This window comes from Maylandia zebra, linkage group LG13, assembly GCF_041146795.1.
Source record: "Maylandia zebra isolate NMK-2024a linkage group LG13, Mzebra_GT3a, whole genome shotgun sequence".
In the NCBI taxonomy this organism is placed as follows: Eukaryota; Metazoa; Chordata; class Actinopteri; order Cichliformes; family Cichlidae; genus Maylandia; species Maylandia zebra.
Genome location: NC_135179.1, coordinates 18721589 through 18742193, shown reverse-complemented (window position 1 = coordinate 18742193; position 20605 = coordinate 18721589). Strand labels below are relative to the sequence as shown.

Genomic DNA, 20605 nt, shown 5'->3' with positions numbered 1-20605 from the left:
TGGCTCGACACAACCAGAAGGAAATAGGCACCACATTGTGGTGCTATTTAAAAGTTTCGCTGTACAACTATTGAGTCAAACTGTCCTGGCAGCAGCCGACTAAGTACGATACCCCGCTGATCACCCGAAACCCCCCCAAAACAACCCCTGATAAAATCATCAGTTAAAAAAAGAGAGAGAGAGAGAGAGATATCATTCATACATCAAAAAGTTTAACTACCTCAGCTTTTATATACCACTTAAACTAGCAGGCCATAAAAAAGTCCCCCAAAACACTAAAAATAAGCTCAGTGAAAGATAAAACTAAACACACAAGAGAGAGGTGATACCAAAGAAGTGGTTTCAAAGTGCTAAATCTTGACAGTGTGGGTTGTGCTGTTATAGACGAGCCTGAACTGCTCTCACGGATCTAGCTCTCTGGTCGGCTGCATTTGTCTGACTGACATTAGAGTGCTAAAACATACAAGAGCAGTAATCTCCTCATCATTAATTAGAGACCTGCAGGATGTAAAGACATGTGACTGCAGTCTGTGAGCACTAAACCCCATAGGAAGTCGGGACGCTGGAGTTAAATGGAGCTATATCCTCCTTGCTGCTCTTGTTAAATGAGCGCTATCACGAGAGAGCCTTCTCTCCTTTCGTTGGTGTATTATGTGTTTATTCAGAGCGATGCCAAGGCCAGTCTAGACTCCGAATGGTAAATAGGCTGTAATTTTGAGGCAGCGCAGCGTACTGCAGCTTCACATTGATCTGTCATTGACGAAGTTAATAAGCGTGGACATGAGGCACGAAGCCTCATACAAAGACATCAAAGTGTCGGTGCAGTGACTGGCCCGCTGTGAGAATGGCCTTCAGGCAGACACCCGGGGAGCCTCAAGCCCCTGGCTTCCCAGGAGGGGAGAAGAGTGGAGGGAGGGCAAGGAGGTGGTGAGGATCTTGGCACTATGTGTAAAAAGTGTCTATCTCTCTATCTTTTTTTTTCTCCTGTCTTCCCTCACACATAAGCACATGTTTTTTGGTACGTGTATGCCATGTGTTTGTGCTTCCATATGAGAGTACGGCAACCTTTGAGCAGCAGACAAGATTCTTTAACTCAGTTCTTTCTGCCTCTGCTCACCACCTGCTGCTTGGGAACCTGCTGGCTACTCACACATATGTATACACACACACATGCAAGAGCAAAAGTCTCGCTACTTGGTAACCTCCTGGCTATCTGCCTTTTCATTCATTTCTGTCAACAGCAAGTAAGAGAAGGGGAAAAGGCAAAATCCAAGAACAAATATTAGCCCGTGCAGACAAAGGCATTCCAGACAGGGTTTTCACCCTCATTTGCTCATCCTTAAAGTCCCATCGTCCTTCTTCCCTCCATCTCTCCAGCTCCCTCCCCCCAGCCCCTCCCCTAACGCTGCTCTGTCCTCCTAAGGTCTCTCATTTCAGCTTAGAGTGGGGCATCTTTGCTGTTATTATCAATTTTGCAGAAGTTTAGCAAAGCACAATTGCAAATATAGTGAAAAATAGTGAAATGTGCATGTTTTTCAAAATTGCTCATTGCTTACAATAACACAAATATCCAAAAATTCAACATAAGAATCTAGTAGAGTTGTCATTTAGAATTTGTTGTGGGTATCAAACTTAACCTTCAAGTAAACTTCTCTGCACTAATAACCAAGACAGAACTAAAAGTGTTGTTTTTCATCATGAAATTGTCTCCATTCTTTTTGGGGTTTTTTCTGTGTTTCACTCAAACATGCTTATATGCTTTCCCAGGCACTTTGTTCTGTAAATACAATCACTGAAAGCTGATACAGCCAGCTTAGAAATAGTTAATCCCTTAAAACAAGTCAGACAAAGACTTTGAGTGAGTGATTCATCGACTGCTCAGATTTTGGGGACATCTTCCCCTCACAGGCTATTATTTCCCAGCTTTTTAGTATTCCTCCTTCTCCTGTCCGTCATCGTTTTCCCTCCCCTGCCTCTACGGGTTCAAGATGTCATCCTCATCCTTGTCAGAGAAGTCTAATGGATTGGTCACGCTCAGGGCCCTCCCAGCCTGACTCATAGAGCTGGGCTAAAAGGTCATTGCTAGGGTGAGATAGGAGCTGCGGGATAACGACATCCGCTTGGATGTTCCCAACTTTTTGTGTGTGTGATTTCAACAGTTTTATGTGTGCAACATATTATTTTTTCAGTAATCACCTCTGTACCTTTGTGCTGGGTAGCTGGCAGGACAGTTTGCAATGAAAGCAGTCAAACAAACCAAAGAAAATAAAAAGCAAAAGTCAGGGCAAGCATACAAATATGTTCTTACAGACACTTATGCACACATTCCCTGTGTCTGGCATATTCATCACAGCCTCTCTGGGCCTCTAGTTCTTTTTAGAGGTCAGAGGTGAAAATGGCATGGGCGCCTACATAGAAGCAGAGTATACATGTGTGTGATGATCTATTGCCATCTCAAGAAACACAAACCAAATGTATGTCTGGCAGAAATAAAGGTAAGTGAACACGTGATATGTGGTTTTCAAGTTCTAAAGGGTCAGCGTCAATTTTCCTCCAAACAGTTTGTGGTCTTTCTTGTGGTTTTCTCGATAGTTGCGTGATTTTCTTTCAGTCACATCATTATTTTTTCCTGTGTCACATATATCGCGTCGAAGGATTGCAGCAGACATCATTAATGCAGAGCACATTTCCACTCTGCTGTTGCAAATTTCTTTTGTTCCCTCTTTGACCTGGGCGATATTATATTGCCAGCCTATTGTCTCCTGGCCTGCATCTTAATTATCCTTTGTTTGTCCTCCGCCACCTACTCCTCCTCCTCATCCTCGACTTCCTCCCTCTGATTTTTTTCTCCCTCTTTCTTTCCTGGGTGGTGAGTTTTAATTTCATGCCCCCTGCTCTGGCAGTTGGTCCTTTAGTGAGTGCCAGGCTGGCTTTGTAACACACAGCGTCCTCGGGGGCTAACAGTCTCTTTAACACACACACACACCCACACACACACAAACACACAGCCACAAGTATTCATGCTCTCAGCCCCGGGCTATGTATCGGCATCCATGCAGAACTTATGGCAATAAAATGATCCCGAAGTTGCTTTCAAGAACACACAAAAACACAGGCTGCCAAAGACATGATTACACAAGCAAGCACAGTGGCATGTTAGTTCAGCTAGAGCAAATGGACTTGATTCAGTACTCACACATATGGAACAAAACGCCACTGTATTCCCACTTATCCATCATCACTGTCATTGTTTCAGTAATTTATCTGAAGGTATTGGCCTCATCTGGCTAGTGACAGCTTGCTAACTGTACTGGCATGCCTTCATTACTTCAGCAGATGACTCTCAGCCCTGGGGAGTAATCAGTCTTTATGCTAATGTTTGGGGTTGATGACGGATGTGCTTTAGCCTCCATTGTGTTTGACACTGTAAGAAAAAGGAAAAATTATTGTGGGGTTTTTTGTTTGTTTTTTTGGGGGGTTTTTTTCATTTTGGAGATATATTTTGTGAGTATGTCTGCGTGCTGGAGTGCACGTTTGGCCCCTGTGGTAATAGCCCATGCCTACAGCTGCACCTCTGCAAAGGTTCATTAATCCTGAAAGCAGAGTCTGGCCTCATCTTTATCTCCTGAGCATTGCAGATCACATCTGCAGCTCCAGGCCGGTCACTCATTAATGAACACACCTCAAGGCCATATGCGATGGTTCGAAAATATTTTAAGAAATCCAAGCAGGGAATATCACATACCAAATGAATAAAAGAGGCAGGTAGGCTGTCAGACAGCAAGAGCGATGTGTTTTTCAGTTACGGTGGTGCTCTGGTCAATCTAAAAACCTCACTTGGAATAACTTTAGATCCACCGAAACGATTCACATTAACATGTGCCATAATTCTTTTGAAAACATGTCGAACAATTCATAGTAAATGATCCTATTCACAAGCTCGAATTGTTGTCTTTGTCTGTCACTGTCTGGTTGCAAAGTTTGCTTCACTCACTCAGTTGTCTACGCTGTATGTGGGCTGTCAGTGTGGGAGGATGAGGGTATTCTGAAGGAGTGTGGAAGACAGGGTAAACATCCAGAGGAGTCTGTGATGTCCATTGTTTAGCTCTTTCTCTCAGGACGACTCCCACCCACTGCAGCACAGCTGGGACCATTTGCATTGTCCGCCCCTTCCACTGCCATCCCCAGCCATGCTCTTACAAGCAGAACACACACACACACACACACACACACACACACACACACACACACACACACACACACACACACACACACTACTCTCAAGGCTTAGTCACAATTCCAGCTGGGTACCTTTTTGTCTCCTAGCAACCAGCACCTCTGCGGTTTCTGGCCTCGCACCTTTAGTTTGGACTGCGAACCCATCCCAACACAAGGATTACAAACACACTCACCAGATGTGGGTTTTGAGTTGCTGCCTGAGCAAAATTGAATCTGCAAAGTATTGGGCCGTTAGCTCTTGTGGAATGACTTTCTTTATGCGGTGAAGTTAATGAAGAACACTGATAGAAATGAAAATGAAAGCCCAGAGGCTTTGAGGCACTCTGACTGCAGTTTTAATCCCAGCTTTCCAAAGGGTGTTTGCAAAACCCCTTATGAGCCCAAGAAAAAAAAGGTCAGCATGAATTCAAACGGACATCAAAACAAACTGTTAATTGAACAAAATCACCTCAAGGATCAGTATAATTCAAAAGACACAGAAGAAGCTGTGAAGTTGAAAGCTGAATCAAAAGAGAAAGAAAAAACAACATCACATATATTTTACATTTAGTTTGATAGACTTTGTGCATCTGTGTGTGTGCATTGCTGATTTGTGACTACAGCCATTTGGGGTCCTGACTGCCTCATGTTATATTCATGAAAGATTTCCATAGTCTCAGAGAACCTGCAGTTATTTATTCATACCTCTATGAATACCTCTGCTGACCCCTGACACACACACACACACACACACACACACACACACACACACACACACACACACACACACACACACACACACACACACACACACACACACACACACGTGTGTCATAGAATGGAAATATCGCCTCCTCAGATCTCTTCATACACACACACATACACAGAAACAGTGCTAGCTGACCAGTGGTTAACCTTTAGCTTTTTACTTATGTAATAAGATATCTGGGACAGGCAGTGCAGTCTGAGCAGAAGGAGATGGAAAGTCCCTGAGTAGCTCTGACCTGAAACTCACCCAGGTGTTATTGTGTTATATGTATCCAGTGTACTTATTCTGGGCATCTGTGCTGTATTACTTCATCGTTAGGGTAAATTAGGAGAATAAGTGTATGCTTTTGCCTCTAGATGTTTGAAAAGTTTTGTTTCTGGGTTTTTTCTAGTCAGAAAAGCAAACAGAAACGATGTCTACACACAGAGTGGGCCTATAGATTGTCTTGAGTAGGCCTTGCCATACCCATTTTACTCCTCAGATATGTAACAAACCATGGCTGCTGCACTGAGAGCTTTTTATTTTTCTCATCCAAATTTCTGATGCTGCTAGAGACTGATGACTGTGGAAACATTAAATAAAAGAAATCCTCAGTTTTTCCTTTTTATTGGCAAACATCTTTCAGTAGTAAGAACTATACTTTAGTAAGAAAACCTTTATCGTGGGCATCTCTGAATGAAGTCATCATTATCAAGATGCAAGCCTGATGTTAGGACATTAGAACGCCTGTAACCAAGAATTCTAACAACAACTCTACACTGGACGAACTTATTACCATGAATATTACCATGCACGACTCTGATTCCACCTTAAATTTGTGAAAATGTGTTGTGTACACTTGGTGATCTTGCCTTTGGCAAACCCCGAGTGCCTATGTTGTGTGCTTTGTGGATTACTCGGTGCAGAAATATCAGGATGAGACCCCTGACTTACTGCTGATTACATTGCTCTCTTGCTGCCTTAGGATATTTTGTGTATGGAAGTCAAAGCACCGTACATGTGTATGCCTTGGAGTGTGTGTTTGTGTGCATGTGAGTGTGTCCTCTTAAAGATAAGGTGATATACAGCATGCCCAGGGAGAACTGTTGACTTGATGTCAGCCACAATGCACCTGTCTCATACATCACGGTGAGCCAGAGTCTGCAGTCTTTATTGTTCCATCACTTCTCCTCTCCTCTGTGTTATGGAACAACCGCCTCCCACTCAGTGCCTGTTGTTCCCCTCAACATCATAATGTGTATTTAACGGCATGGGTTATATTTAAGTCAGTGCACACCTGCGAAATGTAACCATTTAAATAAGTAATACAAATATATTTAAAATGATTAAAAGTTTAGAGAAGTAACTGTGTAGCCATTAAGTAGCGAGATGGGTTAAATGTACAGCGTGCAGGTTTCCATTTTAATGAAGTCTGTTTAGACTCTGCGTCCTTGACTTTGTATATCTAGGCATGTACCTTTGGGCTGTTTTTAAGTTGAGCTTTCAGAGGGATTTGGAGGGAGAACAAGCACAACGTAAAGGTAGCTACTCTGCTCACCTTCCCTCTGGCTTAGTCCTCTCGTCTCCTTTTGCGATACTTTCCATGTGTGATGGCAACTGTAAATGCTTAAAGTAATGACTGGGAGATCTCACTCTCGATTTCAGTCACTCTAGAGAATAGACGAGGGTGTATACAAGTTCTTTAGAGAAATCCAGAGGAAACGAGGAGGTGATTTATGCAGGGGTTCAGTTTGGTCAGCATTCATCAAATCTACTCTCCTCTGGTTCATGCTTTTTTTTTCTATTCTCAGTCTTCCGAAAATGTTATCGTCTTTGCATGGAGTCAATTAGACCTCTCGAAGCTTGCTGTTTTTGTGTTGATTGAAATAGCTCCTGAATGTGTATCTTTGTGACAGTCCTCTGATCTGGTATCAGCTGCCTGTGGTTAGGTGCGGTGGATCTGTCATCACAGTGGCTCAATAACACTGACCTCAGACCAGCGTTTCCAGGAAAAGCTGTCATCCGATCTTCGGGATCAGTTTTCCACTTTCTAGGTAGCCAGCCATCCACAAAGAGGCATCTTTAACTAGTTTAGCAAGACCACACAGTATGTGTGCGCGCACAGGCTTGTGTGTGTGTGATAAAGGGAGAGTGAGACCGGCCAACCGGATTGACTTTGTTGTTTTTCTAAATGGCTGTCTCCTTCCCTTTTTCTCCCACCCTGGCTCTGTGTAAAACATTAGTCCAATCTAGTAAAATGATTTCCAGGCTATTCTGAGAGATGGAGATGATTATTTCTGGCTTGGAGCGAGCCCGCTGGCTAATGCACAGATAGGTAATAGGAGTGATAATGGACCTGTTGAGAGGTGGTTCTACCTCACCCTCCTGGCTTTTCCTCTTTTCTTCTCACATTGTTCTCCAGCAGGTAGACAGCATGATGGATGGAGACAGGGCTTGGCTGTGCCCCTGTGCAAAGCATCGCTATCGTACACCCCGCTGTCTGTTGATAGTGCCTGTAAGCGTTTGTCATGATCGATGCTGCTCAGCCCTGCTCCATCATTCAGCCTGACTGCCAATGAAAGGCTTGGACACACTCAGAAACTCAAGCAGACATAATGGTAGGGGGAAATTAGGGTGAATCTAGAGCTCTGACCAAGTATAGATTTTCTCCCTCGTTCTTGCTATAGAAACCCTTTAACTTGCTTCATGGGTGGCAGCAGAGCACGCAGCCACATGTGTGCGGTCATATGGGACTTTTAAGCCTGCAAATACACACAGACATCATGAATCATTTACAGTGAAAGAAGAGATGTGGATAACAGTTAAACTAGCTCTGTCTTGAGTCTCAGTGTGTGTGTGTCAGCCATCATGTGGACTTGATAAGTTCCACTGACATTGTGTTTTCTCTTGGTGGTTGTTGAGTTTTCCAGTCTGGGAGCGCTGTGTGTTTCTCATTGGTTGGTGAGCTGCAGATGATTAGAGCGGAGTCCATCCATGAAATCCCCTTTAGGTCCCATCGAAAAGAGACAGTTTGAGGAAGTGTGTCTATGTGTGTGTGTTGTGAGAGTGAGGGGAAGGAGAGAGACAGAGCGTGTTAGGCTAGCTCTATTTTTCAGCATCAGAATAAATCATAAACTCTCCCCAGATGCGTCCACAATGGCCTCCCTTTCCCCTCTTTCAGCATGTGCAGAAGTGCAAGACTTTAGAGGGTTAAAGTTATAAACAAGAAGGCTGCTATGACAGTCCAACTGGCCTGCTGGAAATGAGATAATGCTGCTCAATGACATATTTCCTGCAGTCCATATAAATAAATAGAGAAAGTGACACTGCGGAGGAAAGGGGGAAGTGATACGTAGCTCCAATCAATTATTTTCCCTGCCTGTTTGTACTAGTTTTAGTTGACATTAGCTTTCAAAGTAAAACAAAGACAACAAAGACAAACAGATGCCACTGAAATGTGCTGCATTCAGTATTAGTCCAGTATTTGTTTTTCATTGTGATTCTTTGTATGGCCTATATTTAGTCCAAGAAGAGAGAAAAAGAGTAGGGAAGCAAGACTTTCTCTCTTGGGTTTTTGTGTAAGAGTATTCCTAAAGCAGCCTCGTTATTCTTCTCTTTGTAAAAGAAGCGATTTTTCCGTCGCTGCTTACCAGTCCTCCTCCCACTAAGCTCTCTCCTCCTTTCTCCACCACAAAGGGATGAGAGAGGCACCTTACACACCGAGCATGCTAGTGTACCACATCTGTGCGCGTGTGCATGATAATTTGTGTGAGCATGAATGAAAGATTTTAAGACGTTAAGACGGTGTTTTGACCTGCAGATGATAATGGTAATCACGATGATGATGATAGTGGTGGTGTCTGGCTCGCTCGTCCAGATTGCACTTACTCCTTTGCGGAGGCACGAAACACTGAGGTCAGACAGCAGGGAGAAAGTGAAGGGAGGCACGGCTAAGAGGCATGTTTATCATTTATTTTAGCCGGAAGGGAAGCAAGACGTGAAGGTGTGGAGAGAGCAGGATTGGGGGAGGGCGTGAGGGTGAGAAGGAAGGCAGAGACAGTCTTGGCCGCACACAGGAACACTCAGTCACTCTCAGTCACTCTCTCCGGGCCACACAAATTCACATGTTCATGCCTGTGTTTTTGGCGAGGGTCCAAAGGCCTTGCAGACTCGATCTATGTGCTTTCTCACCTCATTGTCTTTATGTTATCCCCCCACACACATACACCTTCACTCATTTTTGTTCTCTTTCAGCTCAACCAAAGACCTGTCTACACATACAGTACACAAAGCGTGTCAGCACATTAAAGTTTTTGTTTATGTCTTCAACACACAAGGCATGTTTGTTAAGCTCAAAATAGACTCATGACTCTTCAGACTTACCTTTCTTATATTTTGCTTTATTTTTGTGTGTTATGGCCTCTGAGTGCTGATAACTGTCAAAATGTAACCCTTTCAAACTTCAAGGTTCTTTTTCTTTTAATTAAACTTTTTAAAATCATAGTCACCTTTTGTGGCTTGCCTGCCACTTCCTTGTGTTGTTCCTGGGATTTTACCAGGTTAAGTCTCTGGTCCAAAAAAAGAGTATCGACATTAAAGTCACCTGCAAAATTTCCTTTTTGAATCCCAGGCCTTCACTTTGATTGCTAATAAACATTTAGGTAATTATGCCCTTGACAGAGGAATAAATGATATGTAGACATAAACAGTTTGTGTATGTTTGGCTTAGTTTCTCTATCTGAAAGCATTGCTCTCTATTTGCAGTTGTATCTTGACTCATTTGTTGGTACATTTCCACGTGCAATGACTTCTTTTTGAAGGCCCACAGTTTGTTTATGTGGCTGTTTATATGTGTGTCTACTTGTGGGTTTTTACCATGCAGGGAGGAAGAAAGTAGTTAGCATTTAGTGGCAGCACACTGCCATTCTTTTAACAGCTCTCACACACCTCATTAACTCTCTTAATGAGTAAGTAATCAGACACATTCCCCCTCTGTCTTTCTGTCTTTTTCTCCCTCTTTAAATGGTAGAATAAAATTAAGAGCATTTGGCAAGGGTAAACATTTTCTTATCATGTAATCTAGTCGAGCTCTTGAGAAAACAAACACCCGGCCTAAAATAAATGCACTTACACAGGGACCATAGAGGGAAGTCTTTTAGAGAGATACTCTATTTATAATCGCCATAAAATTTAATTAGTAATAAATGGATCAGGAGCTTCTTTTCATTGACTGTGATATTTTTAAAATAGGTTGAAATGTTTTCGTAGCTTGACTGTATAACTCTTTGTAAAAGAACAATGCAGGAAGAGGTGGACTGAAGAGAGAGTGATGAAATAAGGGTGAACGGCTGTGAAGCAGCAACAGGAAATCTTCATCCCTTTCTGCATTACTGAGTTGCTGCCCTGTGAAAAAAAAGATTTCTATCCAGTGCATTTAAGTGATTTTCTTTGCTTTTGAAATTTAAAAGAGCTATCACCCAAACAAATCTCATCTCTTGATGGGAAGTGGTCTACATTTACCCACACTTTCATACATGTGACAGCGTTTCGAAAATAGCTGGTTTTCCCCAAGTTATGCAGCAGTGAAAAGCAAACAAACAAATAAGATGTATTTATTTCATTGCATATTTTTGAGAATATCTCTTTCAAAAACAACCTGAGTTCACCTTGAGAATGTTTAAGAAAAAGTATACAGAAAAGTAAAGTGTTAATAGTGACCAGCAGCTGTAGAAGGCATCAATGAAGTCGACAGAGTGCACACATCTTCTTAAAAGGCAGTTGAAATTTCTCCTAAGGAAAAGCTTTAAAACTAACATATCATAAATAGGATTTATCCTCCCAGGTATCAAAGCTTTTGACAGCCAAATGTGGAGGCACAAAGTCGGAAACTAAGAAATCTTTCGTGTATGACAGAGGCAGTTATTTGTTTTCACATGTAAGCTCATGTGCAAATATGTCTATGTGTATAAAGGTCATTACGAGATATAAATTACGCCCACACCAAATATCCTGAAGCTTTGCAGGTGTCAGCCACGAAATGTGTATAAAAGCTGGACTGCCTTAAAAGTGAAGCCAATGCAGATGTGCCTTAAACTTGCTTTCTTCCTCATGATCATAAGAGGGAAACTTCAGGGATTTCTGAAAGAGGCTCAACTTAATAGAAGTTTATGAGATATAACACTACTTCGCAATTGATTTAGTGCAACACTCTCTTGGTGAGTTATTGGTTTAAAAAGCTACCTTTAATACAGCATAATGTTCATTTGGGTAATTATGGTCCCCTACAGGGCGGTGCCTCCGTAGTGTAGTGGTTAACGCACTGGCTTAGCAAGCAAAAGGTTTCTGCTTCCATTCCAGACAGAGACACTAATTCCCTTTTGGGTTGTGTCAGCAAGAGCATCCAGTGTAAAACTCTGCCAAATCAAACATGACAAGGGATCAGCTCAAAGAAGCTTTCATGATCCCATATAGAGCAAAATAGATGAAATAAATCCGACTACCTTGTGATCATCAAGTTGCTACCATGTGAACATGTAGCTTCCTTGAGTTTTAGTCAAAAAATTTAAATGCAAAAGCTGAAATGCCTGAAACGTTATACTTTGTTTTTAATTAAGTGGCTGAACTGCTTCAGCATCCCTAGATATTCATTTTGCCGTCACAAACAATGATTAAAGAATTAAAAGGGTCACAGCGTGTCTTTACGCTGGCGTTTTGATCCGTATATTAACATGAAACCATAGTAGGTATGTGTATCATGAAGGTATGTACAGTGTTAGTGTAGTGTACTGAGATAGAGATCAGAGGTTAATGATGTGAATCAGACAGGAACCAGACATTACCTTCAGCGTGGAGCTAATCTTCAGACCAGGCGCCTTGAGCTATGTCTGATAACATAGCTAATTATTTCAGATATAGACTCTGCGGGGATTCTTGTAAACCAGCATATCAGTAGCTACGTTTATTATCAGAGCAATTTACACTGATTAAACAATAAGATTGTTTGAGGTCCTGAATAAGTGAAACCTTAAAAAGCTTGACCGCAGTATATTAGAGACTGTAGTTCATACAGCGAAGACACACCTGAAAACATGTGTGTTACCGCATCATTACGGCAACAATGGGAATGAACTGTGAGCAACGTCACCCAGAAAGAGCCAGGGGTACATTAATGAACTAACTGCCCACTTGCATGGTATGTAGTGCATTAAGGTAAATGTATACCAGGTCTTGGCTCTTTTGAACACTCACTCTTGTTCACTCAAGCGTTGGATCGCACACCTATGATGAAAAAAAGGCATGCTGCGTGCAGGAAATAAGGAAAGAAAAAGTTGTAGGTCTAACATTATTGCAGCAAGTCCCTCAGCCTTGGAGTAGAGGCTGAGGGACTGCCTCGGGATATTCTTCAACGCATTGTAATGAGTGCATGGAAGGAGTCTGGGCAGTGGCGACTGCTGCAAAGCTCTGGTGGTTTCTTCTACCCCGAACAGAGCTCTGCGAGTGTCATGAAGCCCGGAGGTTATAACCGCTTCTCCTTCGTCTCCTGACTTTATCTGCTCCTGCAATCCACTATCTGACTCTGAGGTTAGATAAGTCTGATGCAGTACACACATTTTAAAACATATGCGCTGGCCAGACACTCAAATCCAAGATGATTTCATGAAGAAACAAGGCACAAAGAAGATGGAAGTGGTTCCTTTGCCAAGATGATTTCTGAACTATCTCTGGGCTGCTGCACAAGTGATGCACTGTCGTGGTATTTGCTAAAAGGCTTTAACATTAGATTTACTGTCGCTAGATTTTGTGTCAAACACCATGGTGACCATTATCTCTATTTGTGGTGACTGTTGTCATATAATCATGTCTGTTTTTGAATGGATCAGTGCTTCCCTGAAATCAGCTCGACTGAAATCAACTAATCAGAGATGTCAAAGTTCTCAGCAGCAACACAGTTGGAGCCAAGCTTAGAAAATACCAGTGAGGGGCAACCACAGACTATGTAAAATACAGTATGGTCTCCCACAGAAATGTCCTGTTTGCCATTTTAGGAATGTGTAAATGCAGAAATGTCGAGTTGCTAAATTTAATATTGTTCTGGCTCCTGTAGGAGTTTAACCCGTCGATAAATCCTTATAGAATACAGAAGACTTCAGACTCCAAACCATGACCACTGTGATTATTGTGTTTGATGTGACAAAGGGAGAGAAAGAAACATGCAAAGGGACAAAAGCAGTATAAGTAAATGAGATTTTCTGGCACTATAGATAGCATCATTTATAGTTGTCATGGGTTTTTTTGAGGGGGGGGTGCACATTGTCCCAGAATAGACTTATATTTTTTAAGTGACCTCCCACGACCTCAGCACCAAATCCAGTCAAACAGCACCATAATTGGTAGTCTATAGATCACTCTAACCAATTGTGTTTTAGCATGCTAGCAGGATTGACGAGTTCACCCTAGAGCTATCATTTTACTACTTACAAAAATGGGATTGTCCTCATATCATCAGAGCTTTCCATCCTTTTCTCATGCCTGTCCCCATATTTATGTCTTTCTTCCTCTCCCAGCACCTACTGCCTCCGGCATTTAATGCCGCCTGAGCACAGCAATTTGTTGAAATTTCCCATTGGAGCCTGGGAGTGAACACACACATACAACCACCACACAGAGAAAAGATATCCTCATATGTCCAGGGGCAAGAAGTCATTAACCAAATGTATGCAGAAGATCACAAAAGAGACATCTTTTGTGTGTTGGTGGTTTTCTTTTGTTGTAGAAAGGTGAAGAGAAGGTGAGGGGACTAATTAGTAATTAGAGTTCAGGTCCAGGTAGACCTCCTTTGATAAGCGGCACCAATTCAGCCCGGGTGCCAGACTGACTCAGCTTTCATTTCTTCACTCATGCTGTTTTGCCAAGAGAACAACAAAGGAGCTGGAGGGAGCACAACCGTTCTGGCTCTCATGTTTGCTAGTTAGGAGACACGAAGCCGGTTTGGTGTTTGGGATATGATCCTGCAAAATATGGCAGACTGACAGAATAGCTAGATTATTGTTGTGTAATTGCCTAAATTGCCTGCTAACTGTGATGCCCTATATCTCAATGAAAGCAGATGTTATGCAGATCTTCCGAGAAAATGTAACTCAGAAACCTCACAGGATAAAATTAGAATGTGCCACTAGATGGAATATTTATGTTCTGTCTGAACGCGAGCCAGCGACGTGTGTGTTTCATTTGCACATCTGTACGTGCTCGTCAGGTTTTTGTGTGTTCAGAATAGCAGCCATATAAAGGGCTGCTTACTTGTTCCCTTATCCGCTAAATAAAAGTGCCCCTAACACGGTCATTCCCATGCAACATCATTGTAATGCCGTCTTTTAATGGAACAAGACTGTAAACACGGGGCAAGACCCTACAAGTCAGAGTAGACTGCCACAATTCAATCTGACCTCAATATTTTATGCCATGGAATCAAACACACAAATTCCATTTTAATTGTGGTGTATTTGCAGTGGCCTGCATAGTACTCTTTTAATTTTTGCTGTACCGTAAAGAAACAACCACCCATTCATTAGATGGATTGAGCAACACAACCGCTGTAATGCGTTTTACTCCCCTCTTTTGTATCCTGCCGAAACAATGTCTGTGCGATATTCATTCCCGGGAACATTCTGGAAAGCATCACCCAGTGGGGACACTATGTGAGACTGTGTGTCTTGGGAACTCATTTTAGCATTACCCCATGGGGGTTTTAGCGTGGATATTTGTTGTGTGCATCAGAGGATTGCATGCTGTGGTGCGCATGAACATTAACTAAGCAGGAGTCATCAAAGTCTGATTCTGGTGTTGTGCCTTAGCCCTTCTGTGGGTGACCATAAGTGCTCTGTTTACATCTGTCCGGGCTGTGGGAGCCTTCCTTGCATGAGGCAGGAGCCTCTCTGGTATCAGCCAAGAGTTTCCCTGAGTAGAGTATGTACAGAAGATGGTTACATGCTTTCTGAGTCAGGTTAGCTCACAATTTAAACAATAGGCAAAATACTGTGACAATTAAAATAGGTCTTGTGCTTCAAATACTGCTTTTCTCTCTGTTCGGGTCGATTATCACACACACACACTCACACACACACCAAATATTATATGGGAAAATAATGCTCTTTGTGCTACTGCGGGAACACCACCAACATCTCATTGGTCGCTGCCCAGCTGTCTGTCTGCCCAACTGTCTGTGAACTGGTGCCTCACACCAGTGCATGGTCAGGGCACAGTGAACAAATTATAGCCTGAGTGAACATTGAATAATACAGCCAACAACAAAAAAAATAACATCTTCATTATGAATGAGTTGGCCATGCAGTATCAGACCTAAGGGTGTTGGCAGAAGGGAAAAAAATGCCCATAGCGTTCCTGTTCTGCACCATTGAGTGTGTTAAAAGAAAGAGCTACACTGAATAGAGTTTGATTCCTGCTGCTAGCAAAGCATGCTTAAACACTAGAAGTGAAAGGTTCACAGAGGAAATTGCTGGAACATGTTAACATTGCTTCCGAAATTGAGTTATATTGGACACACATCCTCTCAAAGTAAAAAAAGACCAAACCAAAGCGATAATCGAGGATGGATTGTCTCTAACCGATGCCTTCTTATTGTGTCCGCAGAGATCTGAGCGAGAACTACATCCAGTCCATTCCCAGAAAAGCTTTCAGGGGAGCTACAGACATCAAAAACCTGTGAGTACCTCACTCTTTCCAGGGTAAATGTGCTCTGCCCTGCAATGTACAGTTATCTTCGTTATTAAATAAGGATTGGTCTATAGAAGCTTTAAAAAAGTTATGAGGTTATGATGAATGCAACCAAAAAGTCTAGCAACATCTGAAAGTAACCACATTTACAAACTGAAAAATACATGGAAACAGTTAAGTGATTAAAAGTCACTTAAGGAAGTATAAAAATAACTGGTTAATTAGTTATTAACATGATTCTAACATTGCAGTTATGGCAAGTCAATGAAGAGTCAAGCAAGATTATACAGAATAAATTATTATATTACAAGCTACTGTAAATGAACATTTTCCAATATTTATCCAGTCGGGTTAATGGCCTTTGGGAACCGCAAAACATTATGTACATGTCGGTATGTGTAATTCCAGCAGACTGTGCATCACACTGATTAAGTAGACTAACTACCTCACACACGCTCACACACACACACACACACACACACACACACACACACACACACACACACACACACACACACACACACACACACAGAGCTCCCCAAAGGCGTCTTGTAGCAACACTGATTTGCATCTTCGCACGGACACATACTGTAGATTTATGAGGTGTATCGATGCAGATAAACAATTAGTGAAGTGCTACTCTTGGGGTTACAAGAGCTGAGATGACTAAACCAGTATTGATTTACCACAATCCATCAGTGTTCTGCTCACTGTACCCATGATTACAAATAGCCTATAGGGAGGCGGAAAGATTGTTTACTGTATGTGCCTCGTGTAACAAAGGCTCTCTCTTGTGTGTGATCTGCAGCCAGCTGGATAAAAACCACATCAGCTGCATAGAGGACGGAGCCTTCAGAGCTCTGAGAGGCTTGGAAGTGCTGTAAGTATCTGAAGTGATGCTATTCATCCAACCCAGCCCTCTATTGTTCCATTAAAGCACTTAGTTAAATTAAGACATTGTTTTGGCCTCGCTAATAAGCATAACTAACAAAGCACAGGCCTGGCTTATACCAAAATACCCCCCTGTGGGCCTCACGAGGGGGGCCAGCATCATGGAGACCAAGCTCCATTAAGTCACAGTTGACAGCAGTGTTCCCTTCGATCACATTAACACCCCCCACCTGCCCACCACTTCACCTCCATCTACACATCACCCACTTCTGGGCAGGCCATCTGACATTTGGGGGTTCCTACCATTTTACAAAAAAAAAAAAAAAAAGAATCCTATTCAAGTTAGCACTCAATCCTCCATGCATTGGTGACCATGCTTAGCAGTTTTTGAACATTCAATTAATCATCCCTTGTCTAAAGTGTCCAAGCGGTCTCTGTTAGAGCTCTCCACCTGAAACAATTTAGACTTACAGTTCAGGCAGGGGGACGAGGGCACTTTGACAGGCTTGCTATTTTGATAGCGAAAGGCTGTTTTGCATGTGTGTTTGTGTATGAAGGGTTTGAAAAAAGTGACAGCTGCTGTCATGACATGGAGGAAATAGTCGTAGGGTTGTCACAGTGGTACAAGCAGGGATAGGGGGTTGTTTTGATAGGGTCTGTATTTATAGGTTTCGTGGGGGGAGGAGGACAGCTTGCGTTGAAAGGGGGTAGCAGGTTGAAATATTGCAAAGGGTTATTAGGCTGATTGAAATGACCCGATTCTCTTTCTGCAGCTGATGCCCAGAGTTCGATGAAAGTGGTGTGATCATGACTGTGAGCTTGCCTGTGCATATTTGCATGCATGAATGTCTGCATCTGCGAGGAATAAGGTGCTAGACTCCTGATAGGCCACGAGAAGAAAGAGAGACGGGGAGAGTTTCAAAGAGAACTGATTCCAAAAAGTTTACCGATGCTAAAATCTTGTTTTCTTTTTCACAGAACGCTGAACAACAACAACATCAGCAGCATCCCCGTCTCTAGCTTCAACCACATGCCCAAACTACGGACTTTGTAAGTCTCACAAATCCCACCACTTTTCTACTGATCCGGAGATATTTCCCATAAAAATAAAACAATATTCCACACACAAACAGGCAAAGCAGAGAAAGGGCTGAGTCCTGTGTGATTTCAATGGGAGTAGACAGGTTCTGTCATTCCAGTCAATGTTGGGTGGCAGCCATAACCACAGAGTACCACAGAAGGGTCTGTAGCAATGCCAGGGGCCATTATTCCCTCCATCTAAAGACAACAACTGGCCCAGATAGACACAAATAGCCCCACAAGTCTATTGTGTATTGTGCATTGTATGTGATTACTAAATCTGAAATTATGCACAAATTAAAACAATTATGCCTGCTGAAACTCTGGACCGTGACTCCACTGCTCTTGCGGTGACATTTTAGGCTCCCAGTGGGGTAGTATTATATGGCTTTTCTGTTTGTGTGCACACCATGCGTCTGCACACATGGATTTGCGAGTTAACACACATGCTCCAGAGGTCCACCTCACCACGGCAAGAGTTATTCTGGACAGGCACAGCACTGCAGGAATGCAGTGTTTGGAGTAGGTTTAGAAAAGACCTCTTTAGTGTTCCTCTTTTTTAGAAAGTGTCATTTATAATCATCCGTGCAGCGTATCATTTGTGTTTTGCCACAGGGATTGGATGTGATGAGTTGTAGGAAAGAATAGACACGTTTTATGCTATTTATGTCTTCAGCTTGTGGTATTTTAGACAGAAAAGGAAAACTTCTTCAATCAATCAACTTTTCTTTTTTTTCCCCCTCTCATTTAACAGCCGTCTCCACTCGAACAATCTGAACTGTGACTGTCACCTGGCGTGGTTGGCCCAGTGGCTCAGGCAGAGGCCTACAATTGGCTTATTCACACAATGCACTGCCCCTCCTGAGCTCAGAGGACTTAATGTGGCAGAAGTACAGAAGCATGAATTCAGCTGCTCAGGTAAGATACATTTACAATAAACTTTTGACCAGCAAACAATGCATTTTATAAAAGTTTTTTTTGTGCAAAAGGCAGCAAACAAAATGGTTCTTTATGACAACGTCTCCCTGTGGAGTAAATCTTTTACGGTCCCCTGGTCACACTGACACAAAAACACAGGAAGTATCCTGTGTTTTTGTTTCAGTGTGTATTCACCTGGCAGCCACATGATAACCTGGCAACCCCATGCTCTCTTCTGGCCTTTGCATGAGTGCCCACCTCTTGAGGAGCTGGCGCTGTTGCAAGGAAAATGCCCAGCGCACAGCTGGAGCGATGGCTGCCCCCATTGACAGTAGACCCTCTCTCCTCAATTTGTCATTATTTATAGCTTCTCACCTTCTAGCACAAGGATAACCGTGGCTTTGAAATCACTATTTCTTTTGCGGTGTGTGCGCATGTGTGTGCGTGCGCGTGCACGTGTGTGTGTGAGAGACAGAGAGAGCATGTGCATGTGGGTGTGTCATGCCGTGCATTGGGGTTATCATATCCGGACAATGGAAAAACAGCATGAGAACCTCCACTCCCCACAAGGCCATCTCACTTGCAACGCCAGCTGCAAGGGGTGTTTGTGTCTACATTTGTGTGTGTGTGTACCTCTCTCTGTCTCTCTCTCTCCATGGGTTGTGATTTTTACGCAGCCATACAGCGTGACAGCACAGATCATTAACTATTCATCGCCCAGGGAAAGAGACTCAAAGCGTGGGAGTGTAACGATTCCAGATACGAAAGGGGAGCAGGGGGTGTCAGGGAAATTTGGTTTCTGATAGGATACTGATACAGAAAGTTGAGGTTTCGAATGATGGAGAGCTGTAGTTCATGTAGCATACATATAAGCTGCTGTTGTGTAAAAATACCTAAAAAAGTTAGGAGTGTTGTAGACAGACAAACATTGATTTTTTTTTTTTTTTGAGAGTGTCAATAGCTGATCGTTTTTGTCCCTGCTAACACCAGCAGGAAATCTGCCGCTACTATGTATTTGTGTGTGTAAGTACACAGTGATGCACACACACAAACACATACTAACAGTTTCTTCTTGAGAGGATGAGTGACCAGAAGTTGAACTCCCAGTGAAGGACTCATTAGGGACTGGCTCGCTGGCACATGCATATACACACATACTCCTGTTTTTTGGGTTTTTTTTAGTATTTTTGATGTTCAGCACTGTGTGGTTGTGCGTGTATTTAGTGTGAGCTGTGACCAGGCCAGGCCACCTGCGGGGGATTTGGGGCGGGGTGGCGCTGTGTTGGAAGAAAAGAAGATGGAGAAGCGAGGCGTGTTGCTGTTATGAGAGGCAGGAGAAGGAAAACGGGGTACAGTGTGTTATTCATCGATTCGAAATATGATGAAATTCTGCAGCACCCTGTGTTATGACTCACTTTCTTTCAGTCCCAGTTTTAGGCTGGAAAGCACCACTGTATTGTAAATTTTTGCTTGTAATGAGCAGAGTAACACATTTACTGCTTCGCTTTGAGGAAAAATATTTTTCCAGGCAATGATTTATCATCGGTCCCCTTTAAAAATGGGGTCATTCTTTAATAGTTTAAAAAAACATTGCTGTGTGCTGTATACCAATACTTAATGATTAAAAAAAATGGAAAAGCGGATTTAAAAAGTACTAAATCCAGGTGAAAATTGGATTTTAAACAACATTTGCAGAATAAACACTCCTTCTTTAACTTTCTAAATGCTTGAAGGGACTCCTGTGCAAAACCAGTCACTCATTTGCGTTATCTCACAAATTTCTGCAGTGAGATGCATTTTCTGTTCTCCAAACAATTTTGTTTCTTTCAAAAAGGTTTTTAGGTTTGAAATCTGGCTGAAAATCTTTTTTCCCCTTAGCTGTAGCCAATTACACAAGCGTCAGTTTCTGCTTTAGGATACAGTTACTCCCGTTTGTCTTAATGGGCTTTTCTGTGTGTTGTTTTATTCAAACCAAACATTACGCATAACTCCCTTGATCGTTTGCAGCAGATCAAACCC

General features: G+C 42.5%; 1 protein-coding gene across 4 annotated transcripts in view; it reads left to right on the top strand.

Annotated features, from left to right (window-relative positions):
• The window catches only part of slit1a (slit homolog 1a (Drosophila)), an 86768-nt gene that overhangs the window by 31820 nt on the left and 34343 nt on the right, over positions 1–20605 (top strand). For all 4 annotated transcript variants that reach the window (XM_004555826.4, XM_004555825.4, XM_004555828.4 and 1 more), the window contains exons 5-8: positions 15614–15685; positions 16506–16577; positions 17567–17638; positions 18423–18586. In XM_004555826.4, the coding sequence (XP_004555883.1) occupies positions 15614–15685; positions 16506–16577; positions 17567–17638; positions 18423–18586 (380 nt within the window). The remainder of the gene's footprint in view (positions 1–15613; positions 15686–16505; positions 16578–17566; positions 17639–18422; positions 18587–20605) is intronic.